A 25,471-nucleotide genomic window follows, 5' to 3' on the forward strand; every position below is an offset into this window, starting at 1 on the left:
TGGCTCACAGGGAGTTCTACACATGGGGACCATCACCTTTGGTTTGTCATGGACCCACCAGGCAGTCTGATAAATGAGGAAGAGGTGGCTCCCTTTTCAGAAAATGCATAAAATAAAATACAGAGGATGACAAAGGAAATCAATTATCTAGGCAGCTGGGTGATCCAATAAATAGAATTCTGAACTTGCAGTCTGGAGAACCTGAATTCAAATCTTGCCCCAGACACTTACTAGCTGTATGATCTTGGGCAAGTCATTTAACTTATGTTGACCTCAGTTTCCTCATCTGTAAAATGGAGATAATAATAATCCCTACTTCTTAGGGTTGTTCTGAGGTTCAAATGAGATAATATTTGCAAGGTCTTAAAGCTCTAGAAATATGTAGCAATTATAATTGAAATAAAATTATCAAAATAAATCCCTTCCTGTGTCTCATTTAAAATTTTCTCACCCTTCCCAGAAATAGTTAGTTTTAATGGGAGACTCTAGAAAAGCTTGAAACACAGTATGAATACATTTCCAATGATAGGATTTTGGGCACTGTGACAGGTGAGAAGGAAGATATTTTTGGGAAGAAAGACCCCTTTTTTGCTATGCTAAAAATACATGCATATAGCCTCAAATATACTGAGCTGCATGGGCAAACGCTCATCTAGAAGCCCTCTCCTTCCTTGGCAGCCTCATCCAGGATAAGAAATTGGCAGGAACAAGTTTTCCATGAAGGTAATAGGGTGTGCCCAGGAGCCTGGGAGGTGGAGGGAGGAAAAATGCATCCAGACCTGGGATTCTTAACGTTTTGGTATCTTAGATATTTAATGCTTTGGTATCCAGTCTGATGTTCTCTGAATCATGTTTTTAAATGCATGAAATGAAATAAAATACATAGCATTACCAAGGAAACCAATTACTTTTTCCTCATCCAAGTTCATCATGGTCTCTACTCCTGGAAATCACCCACACCGACCCCAAGTTAAGAATTCCTCATTTCCACTTTTCCATTAGGGAAAGGAATAGCTGGGGTCTGAGTAGTCTCCCAGGAAAGAACCATTTTCCCTGGCTATCAGCCATGCTGTCAAGGCTCTCCCTTCTTATTTCCATCTCCTGATTTCCTTGAAGTCTTGGCTGCTGCTGCTGCTGCTGATGTTTGTCTTTCATCTTCAAAGAAGACCATGATATCATGACTATGGCAGGTGATGTCATGACAAGCACATGAATTGGACTTGAGTGGGGAGGGGCTGTACTAAGTCACCAGTCTCACTTTCTCCTCCAGAGCCTTCTGGGTCCAGTGACCAGATATGAATCAGGACAACTGGAGATGACCCTGGGTGTGAGGTAGTCACAGTTAAGTGGCTTGCCCAAGGTCACTTAACTAATAAGTGTCTGAGACTGGATTTGAAACCAAGTTCACCTGACTTCAAGGCCTGACTTCTACCTAACTGCTCAAGTCTTAGCCCAAAATCTCACTTTCTATTGACAGACATTCCCAATCCCCCTTAAGGTGAGGGTCTTCCCTTTGTTGATTACTTCCAGTTCTTTCTTTATCAATCTGGTGCATACATAGTTGCTTGCATGTTGTCTCCCCCACTAGGCTGTAAGCTCTTTGAGGGCAGGCACTCTCTGTCTTTCTGTATCCTCAGCCCTTAGTACAATGCCTGGATATAGTAGACACTTAATAAATGTTTATAGACTGACTGACTAGCTACCCCTATGGAGGATAGGAAGTTCTTCCTCACCCTGGTCCAGTGTGGTCAGCAGCAGCCCATGGGACCCCTCGTGGGTGGCAGCCCTGATCAGCGGAAGCAGGCTGAGGTCCTGGCGTCCCTCGAGCACCTGTTGCACCTTCCCCTGGGCCTGTTGGAAAAAGAGGGCACGGCGAGAAGCCAGCGTGGCAGCCTGGTCCAGGTGGAGCTGAAGCTGCTTCCAGGACATGCGCCATGAAGTTCGCCAGGCCTGGAGGGAGTCTCCACTTTTGGAGCCCAGCAGCCACAGCACATCCTGGGGGCCTGGGGACCGGGAAGCGAAGAAGACAGGGAAGAGTCGAGCAGTGAGAAGGCAGCGCTCTGCTGATGGGGTGTCCATGTCCCATATGTCGCCATCCCTGATGTAGGGCAAAGATGAAGGTCATGGGAAGTCAAGGGAACCCTTGGGATAGAAGCTCAACAGAAGGACCTTATTCCATCTGATGGTATGTCACAGGCTTAGAGATAACCATTGCCAGTTTGCTTTGGCAAAGGGGCACAACATCACCACTACCAATCCCAGTCAAGGGGAAAATGTGGCCATCCATCCCCAGGCCAAACAACAGGGGAAAGGGAGTATAGGGGTCAATGAGAAGAAACCAGGCATGTCTAGATAATATGGAATAGTCCACATGGCAGAGGATCTGACTAAGGTTTCAGGATCCTGTAGTTCACGGCAAAGGATAGGGAGAGGATAGGAGACCCTCAGGGACCTGCGATGAAAAGAGTCTAAAGTAGGAAGTGTTCCAACACCCCCATTGGATCATTCAGATATCATGGCTAACTCTAAGGACCCAATGACTCTTACCGGATGCCTGTCCTCTGGAAGAACTCAGTCCAGGGTACATTGAGAAATGTGCCTTTCTCTAGTGCAGGGCTCTGGAAAGAACAGAGATGGGAATGGTCAAAAGAACACAATTAGAGAGAAGTGATGGGAGTAGGAAAACAGAGGTGGCAAAGGCAGGAAGGGGATGGAGAGGAGTAAACAATCAGCCCTGGACTGGAAAGAAAGGAGCCCAGAGCAGGAAGTGGGGTTCAAATAATCTAGGGATAATGGTTCAAAAAAGGTAGATATCATTTCTTTAAAGAACTCTTCAAGGGGCAGCTAGATGGCACAGTAAATAGAGCACTGGCCTTGAAGTCAGGAGGACCCAAGTTCAAAACCAGTTTCAGACACTTAATAATTACCTAGCTGTGTGACCTTGGGCAAGTCACTTAACCCTACTGCCTTGCAAAAGCAAAAAAAAAAATTCTTCAAGCAAATAAGCCCCAAATTGTTCCTTCTCTCTCCTCCCCCTCCAAAGAATCTGCTACTGGAGAGCTCAGAAGATTGGGTTTTTCTCAAGAATCACCTCTCTTCTCTAGGGCTTAGTTTCCTTGTCTATAAAATAAAGGATTTCACTAAATAGCCTCTAACTAGTGTCCTTTTCAGTGCTGATATTCCAAGAATGCATAGAATTCCGAATGGGTGGCAGTCAAGGATGAGGAAACCCTGGAGAAGCTCTCCCAGGTCCCCAGCCTCAGAATTAGCTCAAAGCCTATTGGGTGAAGGAGGTCAGGAAGGGGTCTTCCTTAGACTCGAAGCTCCTTGAGGGCAAGCATTAGGTCTTCTTTCCCCTATTCCCTGGGTGAAGCCATTTTAGGGAGACTGGGTGCCTCAGATCCACAGGACTTGTATCCCCATTGTTCAGAGGAGGAAAGAGTAATTCAGAGATGTCCTAGGACTTCTTTAGTTTCACATAGGGTTGAGAAGAAACAATGATTATATCATTTATCTAGAGCATTCAGCTTTGCAGAAGACTTAAAAATATTATTTCATTGACTCCTCACAACAACCTGGGATGTAGGTGCTGTTACTCTCCCCATTGTACAGATGAGCCAACTGAGGCAGAGATTAAGTGACTTGCCCCAAATCACACAGCCAGTGAATATTTAAAAGAGGATTCAAATTCAGGTGTTTTTGAATCTACCCTCCATCCACTGCACCTCACTGTAGCCCCTAGTACCTGTCTTTGATAAAAAAAAAAAAAAAAAAAAACAATTTATGAGTTTCCTGGTCAACCTCAGTGATAGTGATGGCCCCTGATAGGTGGAGGGATAAAATTTTTAGGCTACAAGAGGGAACAGATCTTTTGTCTCACTCTTTCTCTCCACTGGACCGGGGATTAAATCTTATCTTTGGTAGTTACTAACTAGAAAAGCTTGGATAGATACTGGACCCTCTCTGGCTCAGGTGCTTGGTGCAGATGACCTCAAAGTTTCCTTCTGATGCTAACACTGTGACCCTTCAGGTCTGAGCAAGCAGCAGCATGAGGCAAGGCCCTACCTGCCAGTCATCTTGGCGCCCAATGAGAGTGAACACCTGGATGGAGATTTCCTGCAACTGGATATGATGTCCTTGGAGGATGAGGTCACGAAGCTCCAAGCCATGGAGGGCGCTGGAAGAGGCTCGGTCCAGTCCGAGGAGGAGGCAGCCAGGGCCAATGTGGATGGGACCCTGAGTGGGAGAGAAGGATCTGGCATGTGGCTGCTGGGAATTCTCCTCATCTGGGACTGGCCCCAGTCATAGAACTGAGGTCAGAGACCCTGGGGCCGTTGCTTGGAAGAATTATTGCAATAGCCTCCTGCATGGTCTTTTGACCTTGCCTTGCCTCTCTCCAATCCATCCTCAACAAAACTGCCAACATGCCTCACTCTCCTGCTTAGCAAGCTCCAGTGGCTCTGGACTACTTCTAGGTAAAATATAAATATATCTGTTAGGCGGGTACCACTTTTCCGGGTGGGCAGTTTATGATTCTCCCATACTCTAGGTGAATACAATAGCCATCTCCTCCTTCACCTTTGCCTAGAAAAAAATTCCTTTCTCATTTTTCCCTATCAGAATCCTTAACTTCTTTCAAGACTCTGCTCAAGCACAAACTCCCTACTTAAGAGCTACCCCTGCCCAGATGCTACTGTTCTTTCCCTGTCTCCTCCTCCCAAACATTGTATATATGGCATTTACTTATCCATGTGCATGATGCTTCCCCCAAGAGTATCTAGGCTTCCTGAGGGTAGGGACTGTTAAATTTTTAATTTAATTGAACTCCCCCCCTTCTTTTAGACCCATCTCTTCCCCCACAGACCTCCCCCCTTTTCCCTCTTCAGACAGCCTGAGGACAGCCAAGGCAGGGTGGCCCTCCTCCCTCAATCCCCTCCATCTTCCTGGATGAACCTGTACAACAGGTGATGCATGAGACCGATAGAAGGTTTGTACCTGGAGCTGGCAATGTTGAATCACACTTCCAGGACCCAAGTGAACTTCTCCCTCCAGCAGGCTGTTGACAACAGAGCAGCCTTCTTCTAAGAACTGAGGTTTCTGCAAAGGCAGGAGGGAAGGAAACACACCAGGGCTTGAGGTTAGTTCTAACAAGTCCCTCTCCTGCTCAAGAACCTCTCCTGGCTCCCTATTGCCTACAGGGACAGGTTCATAATCAGGGCCTAGCTGATCTCTCCAACATTCTCTCCTGTGGCTCCCCTCCTCCCGTCTGGCCAGCCTCCTCGCTGACCAACCCCACCTCCGCCACACACGTGAGCCATCTCATCTCAGAGCCTCTGCTCATGAGCCTATCCCAGCCTGTTTTACCCACTCCTCTTCAAATGTTCCAACCCTATCTATCCATCTTTCAAGGTTCATCGCAGCTCCTACCTCCCAGGAAGCTTTTCTTAATCATAAGATGTCAGAAAAGCAAGAGATCTGAGAGCTCAAATTTCTTATTTTACAGATAAGGAAACTGAGCCTCAAAAGGGGAAATGACTTGTCCAAGGTAATATAGCTAATTAAAAGGCAGCCCAAATGAAATCTTCTGAACTCCCACAATCCTCAGAGTCTGTATCACTCATTTGAGATTGTGACAACTGAACTGTAAGTTTTCTGAGGACAGGGTCCATGACTCTTCCTCTGTCCCCCACAATGGGGGACATCCTTTGTTTTAGATGAGGACCAGTGACATCATGGGTAATATCTTGACTCATCTTGGATTGGATTTAAATGAAGGAGTTTCACAAAGTCCTCAGTCTCTCTCTCTCTTCTCCTGAGTCATTAAAGTCCAGTGACGGGACAAAAGTTCAGACAGCCAGTGATGGCCCATGATGCCTTGTCTTTGATGTCTGACCAAATTCTGAGCACTCCCCAGCTCCTGCCCTCAAGGCTGTTGGAGCAAATTGTTCTCATCCACCCATTCCACCAGCTCTTAGGGTAGACATCCCCCTTTCTTATGGATGGGCTGAGGCCTGTTACTACCCTCACTTTGGGTTAGTCCATTTACCAAGATAGTTTAACTGGGTAATGGCCTCTGAGCAAACATCTGCTTCTTAGAATCACAGGTGAGAGGTAGGTGATTAAGGAGGACACCGAGCCCTCACACCAGCTGAGGTGAGTCCTCTTGAACATCCCATACACTCCAAGTACAGGAAACACATTCAGTAAATGTCCATCTGGGCCCTTTGCATGGACAGGGCTGAGTAGAGAAGGAAGGCATACTCACCTCCACCTGGGAATGTACAATTTGAGCAAAGAGGTCCCGGGGGAGCAACAGGTTGTGGAGGTGGACACTGGCTGAAGAGGGCATATAATCGTAGGTTCCATCTGGGATGTATGCTGTGGAGACACAGACCCATAGGTGAGTCTTGAGTGGCAGAAAAATTAACCCAGAGCAATATCTGTTGCCCCTATAGACCCAAACCAACCCCACAGTCAACATAGAAGCAAGGCTGGATGACCAGACCTTGTAAATGAAAGGAAAGACAACCAAATGAGATGATACCTGTACAGCACTTTAGAAACCTCAAAGCACTATATAAACCATAGTTGTTCTTGGAATGCCACCTTCCTCCTTCTATTTGCTGCCTCTGCTTAGACCCAGGGTTCTTTTTCTGGTGTGTAGCTAGACCCCTTTGGCAAAAGTCTGGAGAAGCTTTTATATCTCTTTTCAAAGTCACATTTTAAAATGCATAAATGAAAATATTCAAAAAACCAAAGGAAACCCAAAGTCAATGAAAAGAAAAATGTAACTTTTTCCCCATTTAGGTTCATGATCTCCCTGGAAATCTTAATCCCCAGGTTAAGAACCACTGATTTAAATCCTGGGCTATTTCAAAGGCTCTGGAACATCAGTTTCCTCTCCATGAAAGAAAAAAGATAATGGTGACAATGAGGAAGGAAAGAATTGGGCCAACTGTTTGGTTCACAAGAACAGAAGATAAATGAGGTTTTTTCCCATCAGGGATGTATTCTGGGAGGGCCCTGGAATGGCATCAGACATTTGCAGTGGTGAAAGGTTTGTAGAGCACTTTGTTCCCCTGGCATCTCAGTCACCCAGTGAAGAAGGTTCTGCAAATGGCGGACCCAATTCACAAGTGAGGAAACTGAGGGTCAGAGCTCTGCAAAGCGATTTGTCTGTATTCACCCAACTAGTTAGGGTAAAGGGACAGATTTGGCTTTCCCCTCTGAGCACCATCTGCCCATCTGATTCATGACTCAGCAGTTTCTGATGGAGGGCACCCAAAAAAAGGTACCTAAAAGTTTGTTGAGTGACTGGCATAGTTTCAGCCAAGAGACTAAGGGCAAAAGAAAAGGAAGACTTCAATTCTTGGGGAGTCTCTTATTAGGCTAAAGGAGATGTGCCCATGTATCCTAGGCAACGAACATTCATTTATTAAGGATCCAACTCCACAATAGGCACTGCATGAAGGATTGGAGATTACAAATAAAACCCTTAAGTAGCTCATAATCTGAGGGAGGAGACAGTATGTGAAGCACAAAGATAAATCTAGACAAGGTAGTATGTAACTTTAGGGATGCTGGAAAGAATGCAAGATATCTATAGTGGATGGTTTTTGGCTTCGAGTCTGGAAGAAAACAAGAGGTGGTGTGGACAGATGGCATTCCTAGCATGAGGTCCAGCCAATGCAAATGCATGGAGACTGGAGATGGAGGGCTGTGTGTTAGCAAGAAGTCTGGATCAGAGTGTGTATGAATGAAGACAGGAAAGGTCTCCTAAAGGAGCTATGGTTTTCTGCAGACCTTCTTCACTCCATAGCCATCCCTGGGCTCCCTGATCCCCAGGAATGATCAGAGCAGACTTAGGCACACCCACCAAGGCTCAGAGGCTGGTCCCGGAGCTCCTTCCACAGCACAGCCCGCGCGTTCCGTTGGTCCCCTGCTTGGTCCATGTCGCCCTGACCCATCTCAGGGTGATAACCAGCCAGAAAGTTCTCGTGGTTCACATCCCGTGCCATACACAGCAAAATGTCAAAGAATAGGGACAGCTATGGGCAAGGGCTGGAGTTAGAGAAGTCACAAGCTGGTCAGGGGACTCCAGAAGCCCCAGTGTCAACCTAGATTAGCCTCAGATCAGGGTAGGATTGGGGAAGGCTCTTGACTATCAGCAATGTTCATAGCTGTATCATGACATCCATGTCTATGCATCTTGGTTCCCAAGTAAGTGAAGATATTTAAGATGAGATAAAAATACGGCTGCCATATTCTCAGTACTAAACCTCCTCAACTGAGCTCCTCCATTCAGTAGTCTCCTCAGCAACATCCCTGAATGGGCACAGGGTGCTTGGAGGAGGGATAAAATATATATAGGGACAACTTTTGTGATATCATTGCCTTACCACCCAGAAAGAAGAGACAGACACACAAAAAAGAGACAGAGAAAGAGAAAAAGACAGAGGAAGGAAGAGAAGCAGAGAAAGAGAAAAGAGAAGAGAGAAGAGAGGAGAGAAGAGAGAGAGAGAAATAAAGAGATTGAGAGAGAAAAAGAAATGGCAAGTGAGAAAGACAAGAGAGAGGAGAAAAAAAATAAGAGAGAATGAAAAGAAAAGAGAGAGGTAGAGTGAAACAGGAAGACTGAGAAAGATGGATAGAAAAAAGAGAGAAGGGAGAGAGAAAAGAGAGAAATAGAGAAAGAAAAGTTCAGAGAGAGGAAAGGAGAGAAAGAAGTAGAGATTGAGAGAGAGAAAAAGAGAAGTGATGAGTGAGAAAGACAAAAAAGAGGGAGGAGAGAAAAATAAGAGAGAGGTGGAGTGAAACAGGGAGACTGATAAAGAAAAGTAAAGATGAATAGAAAAAGAGAGAAGGGAGAGAGAAAAGAGAGAAACAGAAAGAAAAGAGAGAGGAGAAGAGATAAAGAAATAAAGAGATTGAGAGAAAAAAGAAAGAAATGGAAAATGAGAAAGAGAGGCACAAAGAGAGAGAGAGAAAGGGAGAAAAAAGAGAAAGAAAAGAAAGAAGGAAGGTAGAGAGAGACAGGGAAAAAACTGAGAAAGAGGGATAGAAAAAGGGAGAAGGAAGAAAAAGAAAAGGAACAGAAAGAAAAGAGGAGGGGGAGAGCGAGAAAAAGAAAGGAGAGAGGAGAAGATGAAAGAAGGGGAGCCCCAGGGGCTTCACCTGAACAGGCTGGGCACCAGAGTCCAGACCCATGTAGGTGCAGGCATCCAAGGGTGGCAAGACATGGGTGGCCAGGAGCCTCTCCGCAGTTTCCACAGAGAAGAAGACAATCCCAGAAACCTGGAGGGAGAGCAGAAGTTGATGAATGACCCTCCCAGGAAATGAATAAGGGAAATAGACTTGGAGCTCAGGCTGAGGATGGCCCTGACTCACTGCTGGTCTGCACTGGCTCCTAAAAATCTCTCTGAACCTTGGGTTCTTCCACTACCACAGAGAAACAAGAATCCCTCCTGATGTTGTTAAGGTAAAATGAGCTGTTCTGTTCAGTTGTTTCAGTTGTGTTTGCCTCTTCATGACTCCATTTGCGGTTTTCTTAGCAAAGATACCAGAGTAGTTTGCCATTTCCTTCTGCAGCTCATTTTACAGATGAGGAAACAGATAAAACTGGGTGAAGTGACTTACCCAAGGTAACACAGCTAGGGAAGTGTCTGGGGGGCACATTTGAACTCGCCTCTTCCTAACTCCCAGCACTCTATCCACTTCCCCACCTGGCTGTTAACATATAAAAAGGCCTTTGCCTTTTTTTGCAAACTCCCAGGACAATCCCATGAGGCTAGGCAAGGATTGTTTCCACTTTACAGATAAAGAGACAGTAGTCTACTCAGAATCCTACAGTGACTGAGACACCAAGCCCAGTCCCTCTAGACTCCAGACTCCCAAGCCCATGGCTCTCTCTCTTACCAACGGCACATTCCCATCAGGCCTGGTGCACTGCTGTATCTGGGCCTCTGACCCTTGATAGAAAATGTTTCGGACCCATCCCTGTGTCAAAGGAAGCCGGGGCGGCATTGTGACTGGGGATGGCTGGGAAGATGCACTCCCAGCCTCCAACTAAGCAGATGGGATAGAATCAGAGGCAGGCTGTCCCTTGCCCTGCAAGTGGTCCTTGGGTGGAGGAGTTTAGAATAAGGGCACACCCCCTAAAGGCTCTGAAATAGAGGGTGGTCAGGAGATGGCAGCTCCTGGGGTAGGTAGTAGGGGAAGGTCAGACTACTGCAAAGAGAAGGGACAGATGACCTTGGACTGAAAAGTCCCATGGGGGAGGGGCCTCCTTCCTCCCACCACAACCCTGGATCTACCCCTCTGCCCTGGGGGCTGGGGGTACCTGGGAATCAGTGAGGTAGACCCCATGGTCCTGGGCATAGGTTACACTTCCGGGCAGAGAGATCACTTTGGCTCCTCGGAAGTCATCCCAGCAGATCTCTAAGGAGAAGGGAAGCTGGCTTCTCAGTAATGGAGTAAGTTTAAAAAAAATATTCACAGATCTTTTTTGTAGGAACAGTCTGTTAAATTTCATTTATTATCTATAGACAAGAGCTGGAGGCAACAAAGAAAGACAAACAAAAAAACAAAACAAACAAAAAAATCTGCCCTTAGGCAGTTTCCAGTCTAAAGGTAGTAATGGTAGCAAAAACTGGAAACCCAAAGGGTTCCCATCTTTAGGGAATGGCCAAAAAAAATTATAGTAAATGAATGTAATTAGGATAGGAAAGGATGAAATGGAGTTTCCGAAATCTGAGAAGACTTGGATGAACTGAAACAGAGTGAAGTGAGCAAGACCTGAACTCTATGCAGGACCAATGATGCACCCTCCTAACGGAGAGGGCATGGACTCTAGATGAGAGAAAAAGACAGGCATTTTGGACATGTTCAATGTGGGAATTTGCTCTGATTATGCGTACTTCATGAAGAGCTTAGGATTCTTTGGCTTTTTTTTAAGAGGGGTAAAGGAAGGAGGGAAAGAACAAATTCTTATTGGTTTAAAAACTAGATGATGTTGGATATAAGGCTCACTGGGAGAGGGGAGGAGATACAGGGGGAAATTGAGGTGCTGTAAAAACTAAAAAAAAGGAAAAAATTTATTTTAATCTTTTAGAAACGATGAATTCAATAGGTAGGAGGAGGAAAGTAAAAGGAGGGAGAAAATTTGGAACTGAAAATAAAACTTAAAGTAAGTAAATATACAACAGGAAAAAGGAAAAGTGATAGTTAAGGGTCCTTGGGCTCAGGTGGAAATCCTCAGTAAAGGAGAGGACCACAGCACTCATGGATGATGAGGTAATACCACCATGTATTTTTTCAGAAAGAAAAGATAATTTCTTCCAAAGAGATAGCATAATGAGCCTGAGAATGCAGGGAGTGAAGAAAACATTAGAGTCACAGCCTGGGTCGGAGGCAATATGTTCTCCCCAAAAAATTCCAGACCAATCTCAACCTGAAAATCCACTTACCTGGGTTTGTTGGAACAGAAAGAATCATGTCTGTGCTGCAGACCCATACACCTGGTGGGGAGCCACGACCCAGCTGTAGGAGAGAGCACAACTCATGGATGAAGAGGGAAGAGGATGGAGGGAAATAAACGTTCCTTTCCTTCCTTTCCCACTCCATCCCCTTGGATTCTGGCCCACCCTAGCCCTTGGCCTTGGAGATGGCAAAAGAAGAGCAAGGTCTTGTAGTTCTGCTAGTGGTTATCTTTTTTTTTTTTTTTTTTTAGGTTTTTCAAGGCAATGGGGTTAAGTGGCTTGCCCAAGGCCACATAGCTAGGTAACTATTAAGTGTCTAAGGTCGGATTTGAACTTAGGTACTCCTGATTCCAAGGCCGGTGCTCTATCCACTGCACCACCTAGACACCCCTTGCTAGTGGTCATCTTGCCCAAGGGCTCCGCCATCATGATAATGGAAACTGGTTGACTCTAGTCCAGATTATCCAGTGATCCCTAACAATGGAGCCCTCCTCAAAGAAGGGGGACGAGACCCAGTATTTTGTGAGCATGGGCATTCCTCTAAGCAGGGGACACACACACACACACACACACAAAGAGACAGAGAGAAGAGAGAGAGAGAGGAAGAGAGAGAGAGGGAGGGAGAGAGAAAGAGAGAGAGACATGGGTAGGGAGGGAGGAAGAGAGAGGGGAAAGGGAGGAAGAGAGAGGGGAAAGGAGAGACAGAAGGAGAGAGGGACTGGAATTTTTGGAATGGAATTTATGGAATTTATTATACCATATGAAGTTCCAGGGAAGGAGAAAGCCCATGGAGTGAGATGAGGAGAGCCTGACCTAAGCCATGAGCTCACCCTGTGGGTCATGATGTATAGCAGCTCATCCAGGTTACAGGTGAGAGACTCCACATGGGCTCTAGGGTCCACCCGGGGGAGACAGGTGAAAGCTCGGCCGCAGTCATCAAAGGGGAAGTTTCGACCCTGGAAAAGGAATGAGGTGGGCCAAGGAAAAATACCTGATTCCAGAAATAGACTTCATTGCCCTTTGGGAGGAAGGAAGGCAGAAGGCAGGGCTGTCTTCACTCTTGTCTCAGTGTGAGTTATTTCTCTTCATGAGATAGGGAATTCCTTACCTCCATTTTCCCTCTCCTCAGACCCAGATTTCTGGTGAGGATTCAAAATCTTCCTATAGTTGGCAGTCTTCTCTCTCCTCCTCTTTGGGAAGAATTCTTTGGGATCACTTACCTGCAACTCCTGTCCCCAAATAACTCCTTTGTTTTGGCCTTTTTCCAGCCCTCCCCTTACACCTTCACCAATGGATTCTTCTCCCCAATGAAAGATAGGACAGACCAGTCTGTTACATCAGTCCCAAAGCCTATCAGACGATCCAAAAACATACTCCCACTTGATAGATGATTGTGGTCTGCCCAAGCCCATTCAGAGGTCTCTGAGGCTGTGGGGGCCCTGACCCTCCTCCTGTGTTCCAGAGCCCTCTACAACCACAGAGCCTTCACCCGACCCTGGGAAATCATATACTAGATCACCAGTTTGTGAATCCCTACCCTTACCAGTCAATCAAGATTGGTGCCTTTATTCTCATGAATATATTTGAATTTTGATTCCCTGGATGGAGGAGAGAAACAGCCTAGATAACATAGAACCATGGATCCAAAATTTCTTTATGTTTGATACTGGAAATATTGCTTATTCTCCCCCCCCCCTTACTGGAAGAGAGAAGACTTTCCTTGTTCTGACTTATTTGAGAGGATATTAACTTGGATCTGGACTGTTCAGTTGCTCAAAAATCCTCTCTCTAACCCGAAGGATTATAAGGACCAGAGTGTACCAGGTGGTAGGGAAAACCATCCTAGGATAAATATATCTAAGGCTCCTCCATCACCCAAAATAGTGTGTGTGTGTGTGTGTGTGTGTGTGTGTTTGTATGTGTGTCTGTCTCAGTGTGGTCTTCAGTCAAGAAGGTCCTTCACTGTAGACAGGGAAACAGAAGAGGCAGGGGCTGCTTTGGGGATGGATATATCAGCAGCCTTTTCCCTATCTCTCTCTCTCACTCCTTCTTTTTCTCCTTCTTTTTTCTCCTCTTTCTCTCTTCCTTCATCCCTCTTCCCCACTGTCTGTCTGCCTGTCTCTCTCCCTCCTTCTGTCTCTCCCCTCCCCTCTCTCTCCCTCCCTCTCTCTCTTCTTCTCTCTATCTTTTTGTCTGTATGTATGTATGTGTGTGTGTGTGTGTGTGTGTGTGTGTGTGTGTCTTTTTCTCATACCATTGGTCCTTCTCCTTATTCCCAGAATAGCCATTCACAGCTTCATCTATTCCTGAGGCTCATAACCTAATTTGTGCCCTAGGCCACTTTGGCTCCCTGAAGAAGCCAATGGCCCCCTTCTCAGAATGATGTTTTTAAAATGCATGCAATAAAATAAACAAGAATACAAAAAAAACAATTATATTGAATTTAGGTGTAATATTTTCCCCACCAAGTTCATGGACCTCCTATGATCTATCCCCAAACCATCACCCCCTGGTCTAGGGGCTCCTTCCCCTTTCCTTCATCACTTACCATGTGCATGATAAGGATCCAGGCAGAGTGCAGGACATCAGAAGTGACCACCTATGGAGAAATACATCAAGGAGTCTCAGCCCGAGGCCTCATGTTATGACCACTGCTCCCTTCCACCCCTGGAGGCTCCCAACACAAGTGGCAGGAACCAGACACTGCTCTTTCCTCATTCTCCAAACCTCTGACCACTCTTTCTCCATCTTTCTCTCTGAATCCCCCTCCTCAACCTGCCTAGTAAGGATGGGTTTCCTCCAAGTGGCCTGTCCTCTTCCTTTGCTACACTCTCTCCCTTGGTAGTATCATCAGCTCTAGAAGGTTCCATGATCATCTCCAAGCAACTTGGTGCCACCAGATAGAGTGCTGGTCTTGGAGGAAGGTCCATAGAAGGTCAAAACCTTGCTCTAATCCCTTATTAGCTGTGTGACCCTGGGCCAAATCATTTAACTTTTCTCAGCCCCAATTTCCTTTTCTGTAAGATGGAGCTAGTGACATTTACTCATAGGGCTGTGGTGAGATTCAAATGAGAAAAGTATGTAAAAGTGCTTTGCAAATCTTAAAACATTCTATAAATGCTACTGATATATCCAGTCTAATCTTAACTCTAGCCCCAGTGCCTGCAGAATCACCTAAATGTCCTAAAGGCATCTCCAGTTCAACACAATATTTCTATTTCAATCAGATTCTTCTTCCCCATAAATCCATCCTTCTTCCAAAATCCTCCATTTTACTCTGGAGATATAGCCCCACCCTGGAATCCTTCAAGATTCTTTCCAATCCCTGACCTTCCCCCACCCTAACACACAACCACATCCAGTCATTAGCCAGGACTTATCTATACTGCCTCCACAATCTCTCTAGTATCTGACTTTCCCTACCCCACAAAACCTCCACCTCCTGCAAAGCTCATCTCTCATCTAGACTACTTCATCCCCCCACCTCCATCTCTTTCCTCTCTGATGCAACCTCTATACAACCACCAAATCAATAATCTTTTTTTTTAACTTTTTTTTTTTTTAGATTTTTGCAAGGCAATGGGGTTAAGTGGCCACACAGCTAGGTAATTATTAAGTGTCTGAGACCGGATTTGAACTCAGATACTCCTGACTCCAGGGTCAGTGCTCTATCCACTGTGCCACCTAGCCGCCCCCCCCAAATCAATAATCTTAAAATGGATCATCCTTATTCAGAAATGTTCATTGGCTCCCTATTATTTCTGCAATAAAATTTGAAAATCTTTCAATTTGGTATTTAAAATCCTCAGGCTGGCAATTAAAATCCTCCATAGTCCATCTCTTTCTTTCCTAGTCTTTTGTTTTTCTTCATTTTATTCTGCTTGATAGTGGCCAGTCAACTATTCTATCCCTTGTCTCCACTCCCTTGCACAAGTAGTCCCCATGCTGGAATGTACTTCCTCTTACCTTTGCTGTATAGAATCTCTAGCTTCCACACAACTCAGATACCATCTTCTCTATAAGAATTTTCTTGATGGTTCCCACCACCATTAGTAGTATTTTTTGTTCTCTATTTTCTCTCTTTCTCTTTCTTTCTTCTAGCTCTCTTTCCTCTCTCTCTCCCTTTATTTCTTCTATTTCCTTTTTTCTCTTTCCTCTCTTTCTGTCTCTCTCTTTTTCCTTCTTTCTTTCTCTCTCCTCTTGGTCTCTCTGTCTGTCTCTTATTCTACCTCAGTCTCTTTCCCCTTTTTTTCCTCCCTTCCATCTTATATCACTCTGTATATATTTCTATATGTTTACATTGTATTTCTTCCATAGAGTAGAAGACCTTAAAGACTGGGTCTGTTTCCTTCTTGTCTTGAATTCTTTCTTTTGTCTTGTATTCTGGATACCAACCAAGTCCAGTATTTTTTACATAGCAGTGCCTAATAAAAGTGCGTTGAATTGAATGGAAATGGACCAGCAAAAATAAAAATAATTCATTCTTCATATATACATGATGATATGCTAAAACAACTCTGTGAGAAGGTAATAGGAATTATTGTTATTATTCTTATCGCCATTTTATAGATGAGGTCTAGAGTTCAAGTGACTGGCAAGTCCCATGGCTATTTAAATGGCAGAGTTGGGGGACTCACACCCAGCCTCTTGGGTCCATGGTCAGAACTTTTTCCACTTCAAGAATGACACCTTAGAGGAGTGGCTAGGTGACACAGTGGATAGAGCATTAGCCCTGGAGTCAGGAGGACCTGAGTTCAAATCTGGCCTCAGACACTTAATAATGGTGTAGCTGTGTGGCCTTGGGCAAGCCACTTAACCCCATTGCCTTGCAAAAAACTAAAAAAACAAAAGAATGACACTTAGAGTTTGTGACTCCTTGATATTTGAGCTGTTCCTACATCTATTATCTCATTGGCACATCTATCTCCATTAGGAAAATAGGAAAAGGATTGATATTTCCATTTTACAGATGAGGAAACTGAGGCTCAAGACTGGTGAACCAATCTTGTACAGGGTCTCCCATAGATTAAGTGGGGGCACCAGAGCCATATCCCATTTCTCTGAACTTAGGCCCAGCAGTGAGGGGGAGTAAAGGGGAACTTACTGTGTAGCCTGCTTGCGCACTCAGATACTCAGCAGCCACCAGGAGGGCATTCAGTGTGGCTCCTCCACTGCCCACTTGTGCCTCCGGATCCTCCACTGTGAGCAAGATAGTCTCCCGAGGCACCTGCTCCCGCTTCTGGCGCACCTCCAGCTCTGGAACCAAACCCAAGCATCATCACAGTCTCTTCCCTATCCTCCCCAGTCCATCCCCAGCACCTTGGCAGCAAAAAAACCAAAAACAAAATGGCAAGTGTGAACTTGGTCAAAGATTTCTCAGGGTCACCACCCCACCCAAGGAGGACTGTGGGTGGTCCAAAGGGACTAAGGACATAGCTCTCTCTAAGTTCTCTGTCCCAGGCCTTATGAGTAAGGGATGGAATGGGATCCAATGGAAGGGGATGAGATGGGGTGAAGCAGGGCAGGATAGAATGTGATGGGCAAGGCGGGACTACAATGGAAACAAGAGGATGTCCTGGGTGGAAGATACCAACAATGAGGTGGCCCCAAATATTTGGCTATCTTCAAAGCCTACCCTCTTTTCCTAAAAGTCTTCCAAAGCCTTTAGTCACATGTTCCAGAACAGCGGACAGTAAAACCTCTTTTAAGCTGGTTGTTAATTAGTGCCCTCCCTTCACACCAAAATTACTTTGTAGTGAATCCATGTATATTTTCTATTTACTTCTTTGGATTTATAGTTTGTCTTTAATTATCTAAAAGGCAATGTGATATAATGAAGAAAGCTGGCCTCCAAAAAGACCCCAATTAAGAGTCACCTCTCACACCTAGTAGCTAAGCAACTCGGACTCCTAGGGACCCACGAGGGTCCCTGAGAATCTTTCAGAAAAGCCATGATGTCCAAATTATTTTCATAATACTAAAATGTCTTAATTTTTAATATGGAAAATATTGATAAGATATCATTCACATAAACAAAAGCTATTTGGGAATAGGAGTTTCCAGTAACTTTTAGGGATGCAAAGGGGCCCTGAGAGAACCACTGCTCTAGGTAAGTCTCTTAGAATATACAGTTGCAAAGAAGACACTGACCTGTGGCTGGTGGAAGTTTGCTCACCAGGTCTCTCTGATATATGAAATCAGAGGACCAGACCTCATCCCTTCTGAGAAGATTAGGGTACCACTGTTTCCTCCTGATAGAATGTAAGTACCTTGAGGCCAAAGGCTGTTTGTTTTTGTCTTTCTTTTCCTTGTTGTTGTTCAGTTGTTCCTAACACTTTCTTAGCAAAGACACTAGAGTGGCTTGTGATTTCCTTCTCCAGCATGTCCCCATTTTACAGAAGAACTGAGATAAAGAGGAGTGAAGTGACATGCCCAGGGTCATACAGTTACTAAGTGTCTGAGGCTGGATTTGAACGCAGATCTTCCACACTACAGGCCTAGGGTTCTAGCTACTTGCCATCTAGTTGGCCCAGCTTTCTAGTCCTGCCATTCAACAACACAGCGACGAGCCAGAAGGAGGTTCTTAGTTAAAGTGGAATTAGCCAGTACTCCAAAGAACAATGACTACTAGTATCCATCCAGGCCCGGGTCTGGGTCTGACAACATCTCCTGAGGCAGACAGAAGCCCTTGGAGCCAGTTAGAATTCTCAGAGATTGTCGATGACTTGAGGGAAGTCTCCAGGGAAGTTCCAGGCTCAGCACCTCTGGGCCACAGTGACCACTTCTCACCCATAGGTAAATGCCAAATGCTCTAAGATGGGGTGGTCCACCCCTCCTATGAGGCAAGCTCTAAAACTGAAAGTCAGAGGTCATCAAGTCCAACCCCCTCAGGTTACAAATAAGGAAACTGAGGCCTAAAGGAAGTTAAGTGAATTGCCCAAAGTCACCCAGCCAATGAGGCTCAGAGATGGGATCTGAACCCAGATCCTCTTACCCCAAAGGCAGGGCTCTTTCCCCGTACTAGGATGACCCTGTGAAATCTGACTTAACATCAATACCATTCGAGCTAGGGTCAAGAGAGAAGGTGCTGCCCGGAGGACTAGGCGCCCTCTGAAGGCTGCTCTACCCGCTTTTGCCTCTTTTTGTATCTACCGTATCTAGGACATAGAAAGTGATGAATGAACGTTTGTCAATTGACTTTTAGACTAGATTGTAAAGTCCATAAAGACATGAACCCTTATTCCACCCCGCCCAGGATGGTGTGTGTGTGTATGCATATGTGCGTATACATATGTGCATATACATATGTGTATACATATGTACGTATACATATATTTGGATGGAGATAGATAGGTAGATAGACACACACATCCATCCATACACACGCATCACACATCACTGTGGTGGACCTAGTCGCCCATGGGTTACTGATCTGCCTGGTGAGGTGACGTCTCTGGGGGTGCCTTCTTCCCCTGGCTCTGCCAAGGGCCATAGAAGTGCTGGGCTTGCTCCCTGAGGCTCAGAAATCAGAGGTAGGGGGCAGCCACCTACCTTTCTGAAAGGCATAGACACTGTCTTTGTACCGGCAGGTGAGGACAATGACCGTCCAATCAACTCCCCGACAATGCTCCATTCCAGCCAGAGGTCCCGGTTGTTGACCTGGGAGGAGAAGGTCTTCAGAGAGACTGGATTGAGGTTCTCATTCCTCGCCTAGAGTTGAAATTCCCTGGCACTGTCCCTGCAGCCTCTAGGCAACAAGATCTTTAGAGTTAAGTTATAAGAAATAAATTAACAAAGACCAAGAGATCAAAATCCCCCGCAGGGCTGGGGCACAGACGGGGTGAGGCAACCTCACCAGAGCTAAGCAAAGGTCCAGGAGGCCAAACTGTTCCTATTCTTTGCCTCCATGAAACAAGTGTACCTGCTAGCCACCTTGGAAATCTCCCATAGTCCCCAGGAAGTATCTCCCACTAAACACAAAATTCTATTTCCATCTTTGTCATCAATGGGCTGTGTGTGTGATTTGGTTCTAAGGCATTCTCTAGGCTTTGGACAAAGGCAATGAGATCACTATTCCTTCCCCCTGCCCCTCCCCCCAGGACAGGGTCTATGCTTGTAGCTCCCTTACAGTGTGGAGAATGAGGAGGAAGAGCAGCCCTGATATGTCAGGGCCGGAGATAGGAGGAGACGCGGAGAACCCATCCGCCTGTCTGCCTCTGGCCTAGAGCCAATGGAGGATAGTGATTGGTGTGGCAGCTTTCTCTTATTATAGTGTTCTTCTACATCTCACCTATGGTTAAGGTAGAAAATACACCTCCCATTACCAGCCCCTCTTTCACACACACACAGTTCACTAGAGCTCATATAGAAATGGAATCTCTTCTGTTTCCATAGAGGAAAACACTGAAAAATGTCAGCGGGGGGATGTGAAGTAACACCCACCCCCAGGTTCCTGAGACTTAAAAGGTTCTCTGGGGGGGGGGGGTTCCTCATGCTTCCTCCCACAGTGCAGTGCTTGGGGTGGGGATGTGGTGGTGGTGGGGGGAACCAGGGACAAGATCTGCCCAAGTTAAAGACAACCAGCGGTAGGGACTTGGGGGGTGGGCAAGGCATCTGGGAATGGACCTGGTGACTGCTGGAGTGAAATCCTCCCAGATACCGGAGTCTGAACGGAGTTGCCCAGGCTCCTGAGAGCCTCAGTTCTGATCTCAACTTGAGCAGGAGCCCTTTGTTTGAGATTTCCCGTGGGTATGTGTCTTCCATGTATGTTCTATGTACCTGCTATGATGTATGTAGTGTAAAGGTGTCCATATATGGACTTGTTGCATTTTCTATTAGAATAGGGAGTTTCAAGGGCAGAGACTGTTTTTTGCCTATATTTTATCCTCAATGTTTTTAGCACAGACAGGAGCTGGAACATGAGAAATGCTTCATCCATGCCTGTGAATCCATTGGGACAGCCAAGGGATGCAGTGGTTAAGGTTGGCCTCGAAGCCAGATCTTTGGGATTCTGAGTTCAGATTTATCTTGAAAGGTTTCTCAGAGGGTCCAATATTTGACCTGCACCTTTTGAAAGTGTAGCAACAAGGGGAGGACAGATAGCCACCTATAAGGGCCTGGAAAGAGGAAGGGATTCCCTCCATAAGGGGAGAAGTTGAACTAGAAGGAGCAGCTCCTTTCTGTGATCCATAAGGGTCCAAAAAGGGTAGGATGTCAGAGTGAGAAGAGACCTTACTTAGAACATGGTGTCAGAGCTGAAAGGAACCTTGGCATCACCTGGTTCAACTATCTCCTGACCTCTGGATTTTCCTGAAGAGGAAACCAGGACCCAGAAGGGACAAGTGACTTGCCCCAGGTCACACAGATCAGGTGATTTCATTATCCTACCATGAAAAAAGTTGGATTTGAAGTCCCATGATCTGAATTCAAATCCTTGCAGTCACAACCTCCCCGGGCCTCAGTTTCCTTAAATGTTAAATGAAGAAATAGTACTAGGTCATGTTGGGTAGAAGTCTCTGGATCTATCTCCTATCTTTAAAACTGGTTGAGGGCTGGGCCAAACTTTTCTCAAGGCTTTTCCAGCACCTTGCCCTGTTATTCTATGGATTCTCCCCCTTACTAGCAAAGATTGGAATCCCAAAGATCTGAGTTCAAATCCCATTTACTAGCTGTGGAGCTGTAGGCAAGTCGCCTTTATCTCAGTCTGTTTCCTCATCTATAATATCTACCTCCAAAGGTTGCTGTGAGAACCAAATGCCTTAACATGTAAATCACCTTGCAAACTTCAGTGCTCTATATAAATACCAGTTCTTACCAGTAATTATTCACATATATAAAATACCTGGCAAACTTTAAAGTATAAAATGAGTTATTATTATTATTATTATTATTACTCCTCACTGTTCTAATGAGAGAAGGACGTGGATCCTAGACAAAACTATCTTCTCAGGCCGGCCTCATCTAGTTGTCTCAGTTTGATCAACCGATCCACTGTTGTTATTGTTCCATCTTTTCAGTCATATCTAACCCTATTTGGGGTTTTCTTGACCAAGATACTGGAGTGGTTGGCCATTTCTTTCTCCAACTCGTTTGACAGATGAGGAAACTGAGGCAAGTAGGGGTAAGTGATTTGCCCAAGGTCACATAGCTGATAAGCATCTGCAATTGGATTTGAACCCAGGTCTTCCCTATTCCAGGTCCTGGGGGGCTAGCTATTGCTCGACTTAGCTACCCCCAAGGGAACTATAAGTGATCATCTCATCCTTTTCAATAAATAGAATTTTTTTTAATTTGGAAATGTGTGTGCAAATGGGGAGGGGGAAGGGCAGGCTAACTGACACATATTTAAGAAAAGTTCCTATATCAACACATGGATTCTTTAGTCACACTGACAGCTTTTCTCATTAGCAGCCCAACCTTCTGGTAATTAGCTTTCCCAAATGCAGTGAGGCTGGTCCTGAGAAAGTAGACACTGTCTGTTCCCAGCAGAGAGCCTCCTGGGGAGGAGCTGCCTTTCAGGACCCAGGATTCCCTCCAACCCCTCTAATTACTCAATCAGCTTTTTAAATGGAAATTTGGACTGAAAACCTTTCCCAGCTTCCTAAAACAAAGTAGAATGAATTTAGGTTAAACCGGTTCAGTTTTTAAGAGTCTATGCTATTCTCTGGTCCTTACCAGGACCAGCATTTTAAAATTAAAGTCCCCTCCAGCTCTGACAGTGTAGCAAACATCCCCTTAGTCATTAGACACTGAACTCCTTTAGGGAAGAGAGGGTAATGGAAGAAAATGTACACATCAGTAGGGACATAGTTATATCTCTTTTGTTCCAGGGGTTCAGAAAACAGTGGATGACTGGGAGCTTACCAGCAGACTAAGACAAAGCCTGGCTGGCTCCCTCAGCTCCTTTGGGAAGAGCTTAGGCCAGACAGATTTCTGATTATAAAGAGGGTCTCTCCCAGAATTGGCCTGACAAGCCCAACAAGGCTCAGCAGGATCCTATTGAGAAAGACTGAGCCCAGGCACAGCATGCAGAAAGACCAATGAGCATTTTTAGAGAAGGTCAAGGTCAAGGTTGGGCCAAGCAGCACAGGACAGAGAGGCCACTAGCTTCTTTTGTAGAATTTCTACCATGTGGAATAATGCTCATAACAACTTAGCCTTGGATTGGGGCTCTCCCTATTAATGCATTATTGCTATTAATAATATTCAGAGTGCCCTTTTCATCCGGGTTTTCTAAACTTGCCTCCAGAGCTCTCAACATCCCACTGGCCTTTTAGAGGGAAAAATGCTCAAGGGATGGAGATGATCTCATCTTTACTATTTGTTCCTAGTCTCCTCTCCCTCTCCACCCCTACTCCCCCACCCCTAAAGGTCTCAATTTCCACAATTTTAAAATGAGTAGATGACATCCATTCCAGCTTTAAAGCTAAGAGTAGGCTCACAACCAGCAGCTTTAATAGAAAGATAGGTAGTGAAGAGATCCCTAGGCTTGGAGTCACAGGAGACCTAAGTTCAAATCTGACCTCAGATACTTATGAGCTTGTGACTCTGGGCAAGTCATTTAACTGCTGTCAGCCTCAGGTTCCTCAACTGTAAAATGGAGATAATGATAGTAACTACCTCCCATTGAAGTACAATATTCATACTTATATAACCCCTGTGTTAAAGGGGGTCCTTGACACTTCTGGGCCCCAAGAAATTTCTCGGTTTGGCTCACACCCTAAGTCTGGGAACATCCTTACGGGGCTAAAACAGTTGACCATGAGTCTCGAGATATACCATAAGCTTTATCTGAGACTCACCCAATGTTCTTGTTAACTTAATCCTTTTTTCTGTTTCTGCAATATTCCTGCTCCCTCCTAAAACTGCACCACCCCCGCCCCCAGGTGCAGCCAGAGCTGTGAGATAGTAAACTCCATCAGACCTAAGTCTCCCTGGAACATGATTGTCCTGTACCACATACAAGACACAAGTTAAGACCTAAGGCAGACCCTTGACTCCCTTCTGTCTTTGATTGGCCTCCTATCTATACTGTCACATGTGCAACACAGTCTGATAAGGAAATATATCTACTATTTTTGATTCTGCACCCTGCTTGCTCACGATACCCCTGCCCCCCAAAATACTATAAAAACCTTGCGTGTTCTAATTAGATTTGGGTTTTATCCCTAGAAACTCCCAGGGAAATAAACTGCACTCCCAAATTTCATAGCTTGGTCTCTCTGACTTGCTTCCTGGGGTACAACACCGTTACCTTGTGATGACAAAAAGAGCCACATTTGTACAGTAGGCCAGTCTTAAGTTCAGTATAATGCTAGTCATTAATAATAATGGATGGGAGCTTTGATGCAGATAATGCAAAACTGTGACTAATCCAAAAGGCATTTAAATCAAGCTCTGGAAAATATTGTTCAGATGTGTTTGTACAGATTCATGGTACAGATTATTGTACAGATTTGTTTGGTTGTTTGGTAGTACAAGGTTTTGGAACAATGTATGTTTGTTTTACAGGTGAAAGTGAAGTTATGGGTCATCTTCTAGAACAACCCTCTCATTTTACAGGTGGGGAAACTGAGGTCAGAGAAGTTAAGCCTGTGGTAGTAATCTGTGGTCAGGATCGGAACTCTTGTCCTCCACAGGGGCCAGAAGTGCAGCCCAGGAGAAGCTGGAAGTGAGAAGGGGGCACAAACAGGGTGTCCATCCCATTCCCCCACCCCACCAGACGAGGTGCGGCCCGGGGGCACTGCCCACCTGCCGCCCCGCCGGACGAGGTGCGGCCCGGGGGCACTGCCCACCTGCCGCCCCCGCGGACGAGGTGCGTCCCGGGGGCACTGCCCACCTGCCGCCCCGCCGGACGAGGTGCGGCCCGGGGGCACTGCCCACCTGCCGCCCCCGCGGACGAGGTGCGGCCCGGGGGCACTGCCCACCTGCCGCCCCCGCGGACGAGGTGCGGCCCGGGGGCACTGCCCACCTGCCGCCCCGCCGGACGAGGTGTGTCCCGGGGGCACTGCCCACCTGCCGCCCCCGCGGACGAGGTGCGGCCCGGGGGCACTGCCCACCTGCCGCCCCCGCGGACGAGGTGCGGCCCGGGGGCACTGCCCACCTGCCGCCCCCGCGGACGAGGTGCGGCCCGGGGGCACTGCCCACCTGCCGCCCCCGCGGACGAGGTGCGGCCGGGGTAAGTGGACGCAGGAGCAGAGGGGGAGGGGGCAGCTCGGCGTCTGCCCGGCCCGCACCTCCCACATCCTCCATTCTCTGCCAGGTCCGGAGACGGGCGGGTGACCCAGGTTCTGCCCCTGGAGGGAGGAGAGCCTTGGAACCCCCGAACCCCAGCCTGGGCCGGGGCGACCCCTCCAACTCTCCCCATTCACACGTACCTCCCACCACCGGGCTCGTTGGTGACGTGGTCCTTTAACTCACCCTCCCACCAAAGAGCAGCGTGGAGCATCTCGGGAAATGTAGTTCTCCTCCATCCTTTGGCCTTGACCTTGACTCCTCACGCGTCTTGGGCGGCAGGCTTTGACGGCTCGGGGAGAGGGAGCGAGGTGCCTTTTCTTGTGCTGGCAACCTCTCCGAGGGGCTGGGCAACCTGGCCGGAGGAAGAGGAGCGGGAAGCCCCCCGGGAGCAGACAAAAAACTACAGTTCCCAGAAAGCCGTGCGGCCCCCGCAGAGAAGGCGAGCCCCGCCCTGCGTCGCCCCCCCCGGGGGCGTCCGCGTTGCCCCGGCCGAATCCGTATCCCCGAAATTGGCGCGAACCGGGAGCTGGCGCCTGTGACAAAGGATGCGCGCGCGTGGGACCCCCAGGGGAACCCCAAGCCCACCCGGCCCCTCCCCGGACTCTAGGGAGCCGTTTACGGAGGTGACCACTCATGGGGGGCGCTTGGCCAAACTTCAACCCCCCCAAGTTCATTTCCTGGAAGTATTTCCATCCGGACACATTAAACATCGATGCACCAAGGCTTGGGGCGCGTCCGGAGAGGCGCGCCACGGGGCA

The 25,471-nt window shown here is 46.6% G+C and overlaps 1 protein-coding gene across 4 annotated transcripts in view; it reads right to left on the reverse strand.

Annotated features, from left to right (window-relative positions):
- Positions 1-25,117, reverse strand: part of FCSK (fucose kinase) — a 35,004-nt gene extending 9,887 nt beyond the window's left edge. Inside the window, exons 1-15 of one of the 4 annotated variants that reach the window (XM_074199363.1) lie at positions 24,897-25,117; positions 19,029-19,136; positions 16,582-16,733; positions 14,026-14,076; positions 12,308-12,433; positions 11,466-11,538; positions 10,340-10,437; positions 9,916-9,996; positions 9,175-9,294; positions 7,877-8,048; positions 6,266-6,378; positions 4,996-5,097; positions 4,066-4,236; positions 2,548-2,618; positions 1,734-2,098 (exon numbers count right to left, since the gene is read on the reverse strand). In XM_074199363.1, coding sequence (XP_074055464.1) covers positions 1,734-2,098; positions 2,548-2,618; positions 4,066-4,236; positions 4,996-5,097; positions 6,266-6,378; positions 7,877-8,048; positions 9,175-9,294; positions 9,916-9,996; positions 10,340-10,437; positions 11,466-11,538; positions 12,308-12,433; positions 14,026-14,076; positions 16,582-16,733; positions 19,029-19,136; positions 24,897-24,924 — 1,831 coding nt within the window. In that variant the 5' untranslated portion in view covers positions 24,925-25,117. Of the gene's footprint in view, positions 1-1,733; positions 2,099-2,547; positions 2,619-4,065; positions 4,237-4,995; positions 5,098-6,265; positions 6,379-7,876; positions 8,049-9,174; positions 9,295-9,915; positions 9,997-10,339; positions 10,438-11,465; positions 11,539-12,307; positions 12,434-14,025; positions 14,077-16,581; positions 16,734-19,028; positions 19,137-19,398; positions 24,225-24,853 lie in introns of those variants that run through there. The other 3 variants (XM_074199372.1, XM_074199376.1, XM_074199377.1) reach the window with 3 other exon arrangements.
- Positions 25,118-25,471: the final 354 nt, after the last annotated feature.

Source organism: Macrotis lagotis, chromosome 1 (genome assembly GCF_037893015.1).
Source record: "Macrotis lagotis isolate mMagLag1 chromosome 1, bilby.v1.9.chrom.fasta, whole genome shotgun sequence".
In the NCBI taxonomy this organism is placed as follows: Eukaryota; Metazoa; Chordata; class Mammalia; order Peramelemorphia; family Peramelidae; genus Macrotis; species Macrotis lagotis.